Source organism: Schistocerca piceifrons, chromosome 2, assembly GCF_021461385.2.
Source record: "Schistocerca piceifrons isolate TAMUIC-IGC-003096 chromosome 2, iqSchPice1.1, whole genome shotgun sequence".
Lineage (NCBI taxonomy): Eukaryota > Metazoa > Arthropoda > Insecta > Orthoptera > Acrididae > Schistocerca > Schistocerca piceifrons.
Window position 1 is genome coordinate 140,158,220 of NC_060139.1, and position 12,406 is coordinate 140,170,625.

Below are 12,406 nucleotides of genomic sequence, written 5' to 3' on the forward strand. Positions count from 1 at the left end.
ATCCTCCATCAAGACTGAAACCAAAAAAGATAGTATGTTGTTGGACGCGGGGGACTAGGACAAAGTCAACTTTCTGACTCGTCCCAAATGTCTGGACTCCGGGCAGGTCAGTGATTCTCTAGTACATGGCAAGTAAGCAGAAAATTCATCTCATATATTCCAAGATGGATATTCTACGTATATGAAGATGGGACTGTTTATCCTGAAACCTGGTTGTGCTCTCCTTTTATTGGAAAACGAAATAAAATTTAATGCAACCGTTAAATGTGTTCATTTCCTTCCACATTTAACACAATTGTGTGTTCATGTAATCACTCACGAATAACCTGTAAAATGTGTTCATATCATTCCAAATTCAGTGTTTTCTTAAGCCCAATGAGGGAACCAAATTCTGACTACAAAAACACTCTCACACCGTAACACCACCTCTTCCGTGCATCTTTGGTAATACTGCACATGATGGTAAGTAACGTTCACCAGGTATTGGACAAACCCAAACCCTTCCATCGGAATGTCACAGGGTATATAGCGTGGTACATCAAATCAAATCACTCTCATTGTGCGGGGTTGCACAATGGTTAGTACACTGGACTGGCATTCGGGAGGACGTTGCTTCAAATCCCCATCCGACCATCAAGATTCAGGTTTACTCTCATTTCCCTAAATCACTTCTGCAAATGACGTAATAGGTCCTCTGATAGCGGATAGCTGATTTCCCTCCTAATCCTTCCCTGTTTGAGTTTGTCCTCCGTCTGTAATGAAGGGAAGTTAAAAACGTCGAAATCACTCGTTTCCAGTTATCCACTGTCCATTTACGTCTCTCTTTGCACCAGCTCAATCGTCGGTCAGATTGACTTCAGGAATGTGTGGGTTATGAAGAACAGCTCGATCATTCTAAGAGGGGTGTTCACTAACTAATGCAACAGACCTGTTTCCTTGGACAATTTCGGTTGAAAATATGCAGAATTTGCTGAGGATTATGGTGGAATATTCTCGCTTCAGCCCCTACAGTTCCATGAATTTCCAGTGGGTGGCAGTGCTATATGTGCTCTTCAAAACGACGTCTTTAACGAAGGTGCGTTCCAAGCAGGTTCTCATTGATCTTCTTCTGGTAGAAATCAGAGCATTGCAGATATTCATAGGCACTTGAAGATGTCTACGTAGATCTGACAGTGAACAAAAGCACGGTAAGCCGTTCGGCAAGGCGTCTGTCATGACTGCAACAGGGTTGCACCAATCTGTCGGAACTCCCGAGTGACGACCGGTCGCAAACAGCTGTCACTCCTGCAACGATGGAATGTGCGAACACCTTCATTCGAATCAGAATGAAACACCCCGCTGCACAGCTGGACGTCTCTGTAGGTAGCACCAGTTGGGGTACTCAAAAGGGTGTGCCCTACCAAACAGAAGACGATAAAAAGCAACGAACGACCATCTGTGAGGAACTGCTTACGCCTTACGAGGCTGATCGTGACCATTTTTGCCGAACTTCGTCACAGGTGATGAAACATAGGTTCATCGCTTCGAAGCGGAAACAAAACGATAATCCATGGAATGGCGCCACACCACCTTTATTTCGAAGAAAAATTCCAAAGCCGCACCGACATGCAGTAAAGTGATTGCGACGGTCTTCTGGGACTCTGAAGGAGTTACTCTGTTTGACGTCGTCCATCATGGTGCGACGGCCAACTATGAAGTGTGAAACTGAAGGAACGAATTTAGCGTGTTTGTCGTCGCAATCATGCAAACGAACATATCATTCTCCATGACGATGCACGGCCTCACCCAAGTTTGTTCACCTGAGAGGAGCTCACAAAACTTCTTTAGACTGTTCTTCCTTATCCACTCTACAGTCCAAATCTCACACCTTTCGACTTCCATCCGTTTGGCCAATGAAAGATGCACTCCGCGGAGAGCAGTTCTTGGATGCTGGGGATATTACTGATGCAGCAAGAGCTGGCTTCGACGTCGACCAGTAGAATGGTACCATGCGGGCATACAGGCCCTTTCAGTAAGGCAGTGTAAAGCCGTGCATTTAACGGAGACTTTGCTGAAAAACTAAGTTTTGTTGCCGAAAGAGTGGGGAATAATGTGGTGTATTGGAATCCTCAATAAACCCAGCCCCGTACCAGAATGAAAATGAGTTACATTACTTCTTGAACTTCCTTTCTACTTCATTCTTTTCAACTGCCAGCGGAAAGTGATTGTGCTAGCTGAACTGCTGGAAGTACTTTGAAACTCAAGTACAACCAAACCTCCACAATGTTCGACAGTGCATTCAGCATATGATTCGGCGCCACTAGACAGTGGGAATCAATGGTGGCACGAACTGAATTGTTACAAATGCAAGAATTGACCCTTGTATGTAACAACTATTTTTAAAGCACAAAATATGTTTTAATAACTTGACAGATCGCTTGTTGGGGCTTCTCAGCAAACCCAGTTTAACTTGAGCAGAACTAAGTAACAAATTAAAAAGATCAAATACATTAATAGCTACAAAAACAAGGTTCCCAACGAATTTAGGTCAAACTCTTAAGAGTTTGGAGGCGACTTAGCAACTGTTTAAACACTAAGCTTAAAGCCAGAACCATGTTAAAATACGGCTTCACGTTTTTAATGAAAATTAAAATTTTTTTAAAAACCAAATATTTTTAAAAAGTAGCTTCCCTTTTAGAAAAAACATCATCGGTTCCGGATTTGGGTACCATACAATTTTACTCAAATATGGCTGGTATTAAACATCCACCTGTTACATATGCGGACTGGCAGTACAGTTTTTTGGTTATGCATCTATCATCGTCCACACGCAAAAGTGTCAATCAGAATTAACTACTACTCAAAGGTTTGTCTGAAACGATTCAGTATCAGACACATGACACAAAGACATGTTAACAACACCAATCTATTCGAACTTAGATTCAGTACTACTTAGGGGTGTCTGGATACTTTTGATTAGGTATTGTAAATGAAAAGAGACTATGCATTCTTTGATGAGGACTTTCTGAAAGTTGCTCTGGTCAAAAGCAGAATTACGACATCAAACGATTCCTATAACAGCTGGGTCACTGCGTAATTTTGTGATTTTTCTTTCCTCCGTTAATTTTCGTTGCAGGTTTTTAGTCCCATACTGCAGTGGCAGTTTGAACGGCGCTCTGTGAAATAAATCTATTTTGCTATGCATTATCAGTAAGGTAATCTTTGGGGGCGTTAGGAGTACGTTCTCATTTAGCACTCTAAGTTCAGATAGAAATACAGTGCATTAAGCAAGTAAGCGCCTCAGGTCGGATTTGCACAAGCAACAAAACACACACTAGCTTCAGTGTGACCGCGGCGTGTGAGTCGTGCTGTGGAAGGCTGCCGCTGTGTTTCAGCTACGGACTGCTGCTGGGGGCAGCGAGCGGCCTGGTGCGGGAGACGGCGTCGCTGACGCTGGGCCACTACTTCCGGCGGCGCCGCGAGTTCGTCGAGATGCTGATGCAGGCGGGCGCCGGCGCGGGGATCGCTCTGTTCTCCGTCTTCTACTGGGAGGCCATCGGGTGAGTCTCGCAAGTTTAGCGGCGCTTCATGAGAGCAGAACACAGAGGCCACAGGGGGTCGTGACCGGCCCCCACCTCCCAACACCCCAAACAACATTTTACTAAAGGTTTCTTCTGTTCGTTAGAGGCCAGCTAAGGACCACGTCATTACGACTATTTATTTCACTTTTCCTTCTTCTTCGTTAAAAAATTTTTCACTTTCTCTGACCATTTGGCATCTATTGTTTTTCTGTTCGTGTTAGCCTCTCGATGACCTTCATTTTCCTTGACTTCTAATCTGCATTTGTCTCTTTTGAGTAAGGTCTGTTCTGTCTGTATTGCTTGTAACTACGTCCTTGTCTTGGCTCCCCACCCATTTTCTTTGTTTTCCTGTTTTGGAAGAATGTGTCTACTGCTTTGTTAACATGTCTTCCTCCATTCTCTCTAGGTGTCCATAAGCGTAACACATCTTTTCCTTATCTCATCTGTTATTTTAGGGCAGAAAGAGTGTATTTCCTTATTTGATCTCAACACCGATTGCCATTATCGTTCTTGACTGGACTTAACTTTTTTGCATCTAATGCTGTTTTGCATCCTAATAAAAGTAGTTTTTAGACCCATAGAGCTCTGACGGTTTTACAACTGTATAAAACATAAATGGTAAATCAAAACATGTATACAGACGTTAAAACTGGCTAACAAACCATATGCTTTGAAATGTTCAAATGTATGTGAAATCTTATGGGACTTATGTACTAAGGTCATCAGTCCCTCAGCTTACACACTATCTAACGTAAATTATCCTAATGACAAACACACACACACCCAAGCCCGAGGGACGACTTAATCCTCAGCCGGGACCAGCCGCTGCTTTGAAATCACGATAGATACGGGCTGAAGGTGTAGAACAATGGTTGAGCAACAACAGCAATAGTGTTGTGGCGTGCTGATGTCAGTGTACAAAGTCAGGCGATGGACCAAACACGACTAACATTCGAACAACAACAAAGCATTATCAAATAGTATTGGAAGGTCAAGGACATCAATGAAGTGCAAAGACATTGGAGCTCGGGATATGAAACTGTACTACCAAAATGTGGAAGCATCACTCTCCCTCGCAATAAGTTAGAAAATGCTGGAACAATTTTGGATGTGCACGAGGTAAGATCAGGCCGCCCACACAGAAAACACGTGAGGAATCTTCCGCTCAGGTGTTAGACGCATTCACACCTTCACCGCAGAGGTCAACACAACTGTCTACACACGAAACGGGCATGTGTAGGGCAAGCATAAATCGTATTTTGCACAGAACAAATCCGCAGTTGTTACTCGCATTTAATGAGGACGACCGAGACGTAAGAAGACAGTTTAGTGAATGGTACCGCGCGCAAGATGAACATAATAATAATTTTGTTACCAAAGTGGTGTGTTCTGCCGAGGCGCAGTTCAAATCAAATAACACTATAAACGGGCATGATGTGTGTACTAGGCCACGTGAAATCCACTTGTTTATGTCGAGCGAGTGGTCAATGCTCCGTGACTTAACGCCCGGTGTGGTTATCGTCAAAGGTACTGACCGGAACTGTCTTTTTCTAAGGTACTATTACCGGCAGGAGTTACCTGGAGATGCTGGACTCATTAGTTTTATCTTCCATTCGTGCTTTGTTTGGTGATGAACCTTCTAACAAGATGCCGTTCCACTCCACTTTCATAGGAACGTGCTCGTCTGTCTGGATAACAACGCACCAGCTCGTTGGATTGGACGAAGGGGTCACATCTAGTACTACATACGTTCTCCTGGTTTGAATTCACTTGATTTTTACTTGTGGGGTTCCCTCAAGAATGTAGTGTACAGCAGAGAGCCAAGCACACTGGCAGAAATGTGCCATGAAATTGAAACAGATTGTTATGTAATTCCTGTAGCTAATCTGGAAGACATGACCTTGAATGTATGGCAAGTACTCAGAAGTATTTGCAGGCAGGCAGTTTTGCAGTTTGAACACTTACTATAAATGTTTCACTTTGAGTCATTGTAATACTGATAGTAATGTATAAGATTATGTTTATCAAATTTATGTATACCTTTCTTGTTCTACTCCTTATACATGTCCAGCGATCACAGGCCCAGCAGACCACGTGCTGTTTCCATAGGCTGCCTCCATTCCTTTCTGTTTTGTGCTCTGTTCCTCCAAGTGTCTTCAGTCCCAATGCTGCCAGGTCCTTAGCCAGGTTGTCCATCCAGCGCTGCCTTGGCCAAGCTATGAGGTGTCTGGTATTTGCTTTTCACTTCATGTGCCTTCTTCACCTGTGTTTTGTTTCGTCTGGCATACAGACTACACGGTCAGCCCACCGGATTCTTTCTCTCTTCAGCTTCTGTAGGACTGTTGGTTGTTCCATCGTGTGGTATATTACCTCATTATTCCTCAACCTCCATTCTTTTTTAAATCTAAGAAGGATCCCCATATCGTCCTCATTACTCTTCTTTCAAATGATAATAGTTTTTCCTTTTCTCTTTTAGTCATGCTCCATGTTTCTGAGCTGTAGATGACTGCTGAGCATACACTGCTTACATATTCTCATCGTACCTCAGTTTTCGTAGATATAGATTTTGAGCTGAGCGTCTCCCTAAGCTAATATATGCAACTAATTCAAAGTGGTATTCTTTCCTTGATGTCTTTTCCTTTGCTGTTGTCATTTGTAAGTCATGATCCCAAGTATTTCAACTGGTGAACTTTCTTCAACCGCATGTCATCTATCTAAAGAGATTCTTCCTGCTCTTTCTTGTTGCTAACTGCATGAAGTCGATTATGTCTTGATTTATCTTTAGAACAAGTACAGAACTGTCTTACAGTACCTTAATTTAACACCTTGAGAAACAATCTTAATCTTGCAGATATCTCACTTTTACGTATGCTGTTAATATTTTTTCAGTTTTAATTGGTTCTTTTACGTTTATATTTTCGTCCCGATATTTAAATTGCCTGTTTTCTTAATATAGCCTTATTTGGTTTTTAAAGTTCACGGTGAGTGACTTTCATTGGACATGTTTTCTGCCTTTTCAAACGATATTAGTAGACTTGTCTTCTTAGGTACTTCCTTCAGAAGTTCTAGTGTTTTCTTTGCATTCTCTGGGGTAGTTATTAACCTTTTGTTTTTACTCCTCTATTTTCTGTTCGGTTATAATGTTTTCTTGCACACAATTCAATAATAATGGTGACAAGTAGTCTCCTTGTCTGACTCATGATACAGTTTAGAGGGGACTAGAAACTGTTCCAAGAAATTTAACTTTAGGAACTATTTTTTAAGTAATTTGTTTTACTGAGGATCAGCCTAAGTAGAGTGCAGCCTTGCTGGCTGTAGAAAACAGAAAGGAGTAAACCGGCTAATTATTGTTATTATTATTATTACTATCATGATCTACCTGCAGTCAATGTGTAAGACGAGAATCACATTTTATTCGTGTGTTCAACACTTTGAATAATGTCAATTTCAAGCCTTATTTTGAGAAAATACATTTCTCCTTCAGTTTAATCAGGCGCCGATATTTCTACACCTACATGTGTACCTACATGACTACTCTGCAATTCACACGTAAGTGGCTGGGAGAGGGTTTATCGAACCACTTTCATATTATTTCTTTAACATTCCATTGTCGAACGATGTGCATGGAAAACGTAAATGTTTCCATGCGAGTTCGAATTTCGCTTACTTTATTACGATGATTATTGCTCTTTATGCATACGAGCGTCAATAGAGTATTTTCTCATTCTAAGAAGGTAGTTGGTGACTTAAAATTTCGTGAAAAGATCACGCAGCAAGGAAGAACGCCTTTGTGTTATTGATTGTCACACCAATCTGCTTATCACATCCATGACGCTCGCTCTCCTCTACATTGCGTTAGGACATAACGAGATGTCCTTTTTGGTACTTTTTGGATGTTCTTCATCAATCCTATCAGTTAAGGATCCCATACCTTACAAGAGTACTCTAGCACTGGACAGACAAGCGTAGTGCAGGCATTTTCTTTAGTGGATCTGGTGCAGTCTCTAGCTATACTACCAATGAAACGCAGCCTACGGCTCCATAATTGTAATCTCTAGGCATTTAGCTTAGTTGACACCCTTTAGGTTAGTGTGATTCATCTTGTAACCTAAATTTAATGGATTCCTTTTAGTACTCATATGTACGACTTCACACTTTTCATTACTTAGGGTCAACTGCCCCTTTTCACACCAAACAGATATCTTTTCTAAACCGATCTGAAACAGGTTTTGATCTTCTGATGACTTTACTAGACGCTAAATGACAGCATCATCCACAAATAATCCATGGGGCCAGCTTAGATTCTCTCCAAGAGTAGGAACAGCAGAGGGCCTACAACACTTCCTTGGAGAAAATTAGATGTCACTTCTGTTTCATTCCATAACTTTCCGCCAATTACTACGAACTGTGGCCTTCCTGAAAATATATCACGAATCCAATAGCACAATTGCGAAGATAAGCCATACACACGCAGTTTGATTAGAAGCCGCTTGTGAGGAGTGGCATCAAAAGCCTTTTGGTAAGATACACTCCTGGAAATGGAAATAAGAACACCGTGAATTCATTGTCCCAGGAAGAGGAAACTTTATTGACACATTCCTGGGGTCAGATACATCACATGATCACACTGACAGAACCACAGGCACATAGACACAGGCAACAGAGCATGCACAATGTCGGCACTAGTACAGTGTATATCCACCTTTCGCAGCAATGCAGACTGCTATTCTCCCATGGAGACGATCGTAGAGATGCTGGATTTAGTCCTGTGGAACGGCTTGCCATGCCATTTCCACCTGGCGCCTCAGTTGGACCAGCGTTCGTGCTGGACGTGCAGACCGCGTGAGACGACGCTTCATCCAGTCCCAAACATGCTCAATGGGGGACAGATCCGGAGATCTTGCTGGCCAGGGTAGTTGACTTACACCTTCTAGAGCACGTTGGGTGGCACGGGATACATGCGGACGTGCATTGTCCTGTTGGAACAGCAAGTTCCCTTGCCGGTCTAGGAATGGTAGAACGATGGGTTCGATGACGGTTTGGATGTACCGTGCACTATTCAGTGTCCCCTCGACGATCACCAGTGGTGTACGGCCAGTGTAGGAGATCGCTCCCCACACCATGATGCCGGGTGTTGGCCCTGTGTGCCTCGGTCGTATGCAGTCCTGATTGTGGCGCTCACCTGCACGGCGCCAAACACGCATACTACCATCATTGGCACCAAGGCAGAAGCGACTCTCATCGCTGAAGACGACACGTCTCCATTCGTCCCTCCATTCACGCCTGTCGCGACACCACTGGAGGCGGGCTGCACGATGTTGGGGCGTGAGCGGAAGACGGCCTAACGGTGTGCGGGACCGTAGCCCAGCTTCATGGAGACGGTTGCGAATGGTCCTCGCCGATACCCCAGGAGCAACAGTGTCCCTAATTTGCTAGGAAGTGGCGGTGCGGTCCCCTATGGCACTGCGTAGGATCCTACGGTCTTACTGTGGAGACCTCACGCCCCACGCGTTGAGCAATTCGGCGGTACGTCCACCCGGCCTCCCGCATGCCCACTATACGCCCTCGCTCAAAGTCCGTCAACTGCACATACGGTTCACGTCCACGCTGTCGCGGCATGCTACCAGTGTTAAAGACTGCGATGGAGCTCCGTATGCCACGGCAAACTGGCTGACAGTGACGGCGGCGGTGCACAAATGCTGCGCAGCTAGCGCCATTCGACGGCCAACACCGCGGTTCCTGGTGTGTCCGCTGTGCCGTGCGTGTGATCATTGCTTGTACAGCCCTCTCGCAGTGTCCGGAGCAAGTATGGTGGGTCTGACACACCGGTGTCAATGTGTTCTTTTTTCCATTTCCAGGAGTGTATAAAGACTGAGTCATTTTGAGATCCCTGTTGATAGCACTCATTACTTCGTGAGAATAAACAGTTAGTTGTGTCGTACACTAGCGATATTTTCTGAATTTGTGCTGACTATATGTCAATATATCGTTTTCTAGGATGTAATACGTAATATACGAACGTAGTACGTGTTCGATAATCTTATTACATTTCTACGTCAGATATTTTCTTTCTTGAGTGTTGATGTGACCGACTTTCCAGTCGTTAGGGACAGATTTTTCACCGACGGAGCGGTTGTATATGATTGCTGAATGTGGGTATAGCACGACCTCTTGCACTAATGCATGTCTGTATTCGTCAAGGCTAATTATCCACAAAATTATCAAGGCACTGTTGGTCCAGATTGTCCCAATCCTCAACGGCGATTCGGCGTAGATACCCAAGAGTGGTTGGTGGGTCACGTCCTCTACTAAAAGCCCTTTTCAATCTATCCCAGTCACGTACGATAGCGTTCATGTCTGGAGAACATGCTGGTCACTCTAATGGAGCGATGTCGTTATCTTAAAGGAAGTCATTCACAAGATGTGCACGATGGGGGCGCGAATTGTAGTCCACGAAGATGAATGCCTCCAAAATATGTTGCCGATATGGTGGCACTATCGGTCGGAGGATGGCATTCACGTGTCGTACAGCCGTTACAGCGCCTTCCATGAACACCAGCGGCGTACGTCGGCCCTACATACTGCCACCCAGAAACAGCAGGGCACCTCCACCTTGCTGCACTCGCTGGACTGTGTGTTCAGATTGACCGGGTTGGCTCCAAACATGTCTCCAACGATTGTCTGGTTGAAGGCATATTCGACACTCATCGGTAAAGAGAATGTGATGCCAATCCTGGGCGGTCCATTCGGCATGTTGTTGTGCCCACTTGTACCGCGCTGCATGGTGTGGTGGTTGAAAAGATGGACCTCGCCATGGACGTCGAGAGTGAAGTTGCGCATCATGCCGCCTACTGCACAGAGTTTGAGTCGTAACACGATGTCCTGTGGCTGCACGAAAAGCATTATTGAACATGATGGCGTTGCTGTCAGGGTTCCTCCGAGCAATAATCCGTTGGTAGCGGTCATCCACTGCAGTAGTTGCCCTTGGGCGGCTCGAGCGAGGCATGTTATCGATGTTCCTGTCTCTCTATATCTCTTCCATATCCGAACAATATCACTTTGGTTCACTCCGAGACGCTTGGACACTTCCCTTGCTGACAGCCCTTCCTGGCACAAAGTAACAGTGAGGACGCGATTGAACCGCGATATTGACCGTCTAGGGCATGGTTGAACTGCAGACAACACTAGCCGTGTACATCTCCGAACAGTGAAAGGGTCTGCGTCTTTAACACAATATCCACAATCAACGTCTATCTTCAGGCGTTCTGGGAACCGGGGTGATTCATAACTTTTTTTGATGTGTGTGTTTTATCATTTGATGGCGACGTGGAAGCACATCTTAAGTGAACACTTCTTCAAGGGAAGCAGCCATATTGTTTTATTCTTTGTTGAGCCTTGACCTTCTAAACGTATTAATTCTAGTATTTTTTGCACTGTAACTAGGTGGTTGAGGCGACATTTTAACATTGGCTTTTACAGTGACGACCTCATATCCATTATGGGTAAAATCGAAGAGTGTAGTATTGTTTCAAAATAATGTGTATGATGTATAAAAAACGCAGTTAGATACTATAGAATATGGTAGAATGGGGTAGACAGTCATCTAATTTGATTTTCTTGAGACAGAAGTACTGTGCTAGCTATAAACACATGCCACCCTATCTGGTCGCTCACAGCTTTCAGTATATCCGGTTGTATCTATCCGCCCCCATGACCCATAGCATTTGTCTTCAAGTTCTGAAAGCACCTGGCTACATGGTAGCACTAGACAGATATGAAATATAGATGTCCAGACGCTCAGAATTGCGTATTACTTTAGTGGGACATGGGTGTACCATCGACAAGGAATGATTGAAGCACAGCAGACTTACGCAAGAGAGCTGTAATTGATTTAAAAGTTAGAGATATTCCTTGCATCCAATTGAAACTATGAGCCAAAGCACAGAGCGAAAGCAGTAAGAACTATTCTATAGTAAATAAATTCTAATGTTGTGGAAGAAATATTCTAAAATGTATGGCTAGAGCACTCTAGTGTACGAACCTGAAAGAGCGGCAAGTTTCATTAATTTGGATGCACTTGAAAGGAGACGCTAAACAAGAATGTTGGGACAACGAAAGTGGAAAATGAGGTGTTACTAAGCACATAAGTTGATAAATGAACTGTGTGGCCTCAAAAGTAAAACAGGCATTCTGTTGGTGGATTAACCTGCTCCCCGGATATTTTATAGCGAATACCAGTTGGGAAATAAAATGCAGGGATGTGGAAAGTTAATGAGCTTCTTAGACGAGAAAAGATAATAACATCGTATGAACATTTATCGTGGGTTTTTGAGGAAAGATTAGGGCAGGATCTAACCAGTAAAATAACTAGGAGGAGAGACTGCAAATAGACAAAAACGACTGAAAAGCATTGATAGAACGTAATAGTAATCGAAATCAGTCATATTTTGCATGGAGTTTACCACCAAGTTTAGAACAGTAGAACGCTTTTCATGCAGGAACTGCAGATCGGTAATCTGTGGAAGGTCGTCGGCGCACCGCGTGTGGGGTATTCCCGCGGCTTAGCGACGGCCACAGCCAGAAGTTTGTCTGCGGCAACTGTAAGCCCAGAGGCTAGTCCGGTTGCAGTGCCCGTCGTAATTGACGTCGTGTATCAGGCGTAAACACCGCTGCAGCAGGCGCGCGAGCACGGGCTAGGCGCTCCACCTCGAGCGCTCGCGCCGGTCGTACGTTCAGCGGGACGGCAGTATTACGTTAAGACGGCGCCCGGCTCGTAACTCAGGCCACGGCCGCTCGCAGAGTTGCCGGCTCCGTGTGTACAAACACTTATTGTGTGTGCTCAGGCC

General features: G+C 44.3%; 1 protein-coding gene across 1 annotated transcript in view; it reads left to right on the forward strand.

Annotated features, from left to right (window-relative positions):
* Positions 1-12,406, forward strand: part of LOC124775196 (monocarboxylate transporter 12-like) — a 592,169-nt gene that overhangs the window by 517,582 nt on the left and 62,181 nt on the right. The window contains exon 5 of the mRNA XM_047250035.1: positions 3,375-3,539. Coding sequence (XP_047105991.1) covers positions 3,375-3,539 — 165 coding nt within the window. The remainder of the gene's footprint in view (positions 1-3,374; positions 3,540-12,406) is intronic.